General features: G+C 37.8%; 1 protein-coding gene across 1 annotated transcript in view; it reads left to right on the forward strand.

The window, feature by feature from the left end:
* The window catches only part of lmbr1 (limb development membrane protein 1), a 44,197-nt gene extending 41,877 nt beyond the window's left edge, over positions 1-2,320 (forward strand). Inside the window, exons 16-17 of the mRNA XM_037694105.1 lie at positions 1,487-1,648; positions 2,088-2,320. Coding sequence (XP_037550033.1) covers positions 1,487-1,648; positions 2,088-2,173 — 248 coding nt within the window. The 3' untranslated portion in view covers positions 2,174-2,320. The remainder of the gene's footprint in view (positions 1-1,486; positions 1,649-2,087) is intronic.
* The last annotated feature ends 283 nt before the right edge of the window (positions 2,321-2,603 follow it).

The raw sequence follows: 2,603 nt of genomic DNA on the forward strand, positions 1-2,603 counted from the left end.
GGGGGGGGGTGCTGAGCTTGGGTCTCTGTCTGGGGATTCCTCTCCCGGAAAATTTTGAATAAAATAGATGTCATTTCCTGCATTCTGGTGTATTTCAACAGGTTGTTAAACATCTACTTTTACCTACATTTGTAAACACCTGATTCAATAATTATTTTAGAGAGCGTCAAGAAGTAGCCTGACCAACAGCTCTCCTTGTGTGAATAGAGCACGCTCTGCTTCTCTCAAGGATCCTCGCACCTGCTCCAGTATCTCCATTGCCACTGCCTTCATGTGCTTCAATTCTTGGCTATTTAGTTGTACAATGAGAAGACTCTTTTTTTTTTTTAATGAAAGTAAATTGAACTGTCTTTTCGACATTTTGATCGCTGTGATTTTGACAAATTGGTGCCATTGTTTTGAGACGTGAGGTGATTACCCATCAAACATTTCTCTCTTATTTTAATAAAAAATCTAAATTTTATTAATGACCCACTTAAACTGTAAAACTGGTTTGCAGTTTAGTTGTGTTGTTTAATTATATTTTGTGTTTTTAGTTCAATTGCCCATGACTGTTCTTTTAGGAGGGGATATTTTTTAAGGGTATATGCAGAAATGCTTATTTGAAGGAGCATGTCTTATGTAATATTAGGAAGTTCGTAAGTGGCTTTTATGTTTAAAATGAGTGTTTATGTAATTATTTTCAACTTACATATCCAGTATAGGTTTTATTCGTTCATGGCAGTCAGATCTGTTCATAACTTTTATTATTAATAAACCTGAGAGTTACCGGATCCGAGCAAACCGTTACCGGAGCACACCCTGTCAAAATAAGAGAGTTCCCAGAGCCTGTTCCTGCAGGATCTGGCTCAAATTAAACCCTGATCCCAGAATGATATGGAAAGTAGCTTCGCTAACACGCAGGGACGATAGCAAAAAATGTAGAACTTTTATGCTCCAAATCATTGTTTGTTGTTGGTACTGCTTCAAAACATTCTGTAGGATTATATTTTGTACATTCATTTCAAGGGACCCATAAAAAAAACTATTTATTCATCACTTTTAAAAAATATATATCTCAAAATTTTCAACCAGTATATATAGCTGTCTATAATTCAACATACCACTTTGTGATTTAATCCTTTGTTTAATGTGATGTGTTATAAATATGCTCATTTATGTGTTAACAGTGTCACACCTAATCATTATTACCACTATAATCTGAGTCATAGATAAAGACTTGGGGGAAAAAAAATCCTTGTTTTGGGTTTTAAATTGATTTCCTGTTAAAATTCAATTTATTTAAACTCAAATTATGTCTACCCAACATGTATATAAAATTAAACCAATAGCTTTTAACCCTTTCCGACTTGATGTTACTTCTTGAATTGGTCAGCTGAAGAAAAAAATGCATTTAAAGTTCCATGTCTTCATGCAGAATGTAGTGTTTTCCAATTCTAAATGTTATTTCTTTCCTTCTTATTGGTTGTGTTTTTGTCCTTCACAGGCATCACCAGGTTTGATCTTTTGGGAGACTTTGGGAGATTCAACTGGCTGGGAAACTTTTACATTGTTCTTTCATACAACCTGCTTTTTGCCATTGTGACAACTCTTTGTCTTGTGAGAAAGTTCACCTCAGCAGTGCGAGAAGAGCTTCTTAAGGCCTTAGGTAAATCTCTCTGTTATTCTCCATTGGTTTGTAATAATTAAATTTTACCACCAGTCATAGAGCGAGACCTTCTAAATGTCTGCTTTGGAATATTTCAGTTTGAGCCTAATTTTGTTTATGCAAAGGTTTAGCTTTAAAGACTGATAACTCCAAACTGCTTGGAAAGAGATTTTTTTTTCTACTCTCAGATAGTGAGATGTTGGGTGACAAAATTTTGGGGAATTGCATTATGATTCATGGTGCTGCAGAAATGTGACTCAGGACTGGGCTGTTCTTAAAAGACTTTGTGTGACAGGCTCTAGATGTTTGATACACAGAGTGGGATTGGGTTAGAAGACGACAGACAGGCACTGAAGGGAGAAAACGACATCAATACCCCTGTTCAAATGAAAGTCTGAGGCTTTTAATGAGATTTTTTGTGTTATCTCTCACTGCCTAGGTCTGGATAAATTGCAACTGTCAAACAGCCCCACAGACCCCGAATCTGGAAAGCTTTCGGCCAACGGGCATCAAAAAACTCTGTAAAAAGGACAATGGATTCAGACACATTCACATTTGCAGAGCCAAAGGGAGATTTCGGCAGTACTGCCTGACTGCAGAAAGGTGAAACGGATAGGAAGGAACTTAATAAATCCAGCCGGTGACTGTCTGTTGCTGCAAATGGAGGCTGAGAGCAATTTAGCTTCGTGACATTCCATCCTCTGCATCTCGGATGGAAGCTGGGACCGAGCCAGGGCTGAGACAGAGGAGTGAAATAGACTGGCATCACTGCAGTGACCTTGATGCTAAACTCAACCACGACTGTGACTTCAAATTACACATCCCTTGCTTCAGGGGCATTCCAACCCCACCATCGTCACCTGGTTTTCTTCTTCAGTCGTTATACTATTGCACTAAATATAGTCTTGAATTAGGCTCCATGCTGAGTCGTTTAAAACACAGCCCACCAATTTCA

Source organism: Nematolebias whitei, chromosome 20, assembly GCF_014905685.2.
Source record: "Nematolebias whitei isolate Nwh7 chromosome 20, NemWhi1, whole genome shotgun sequence".
Lineage (NCBI taxonomy): Eukaryota > Metazoa > Chordata > Actinopteri > Cyprinodontiformes > Rivulidae > Nematolebias > Nematolebias whitei.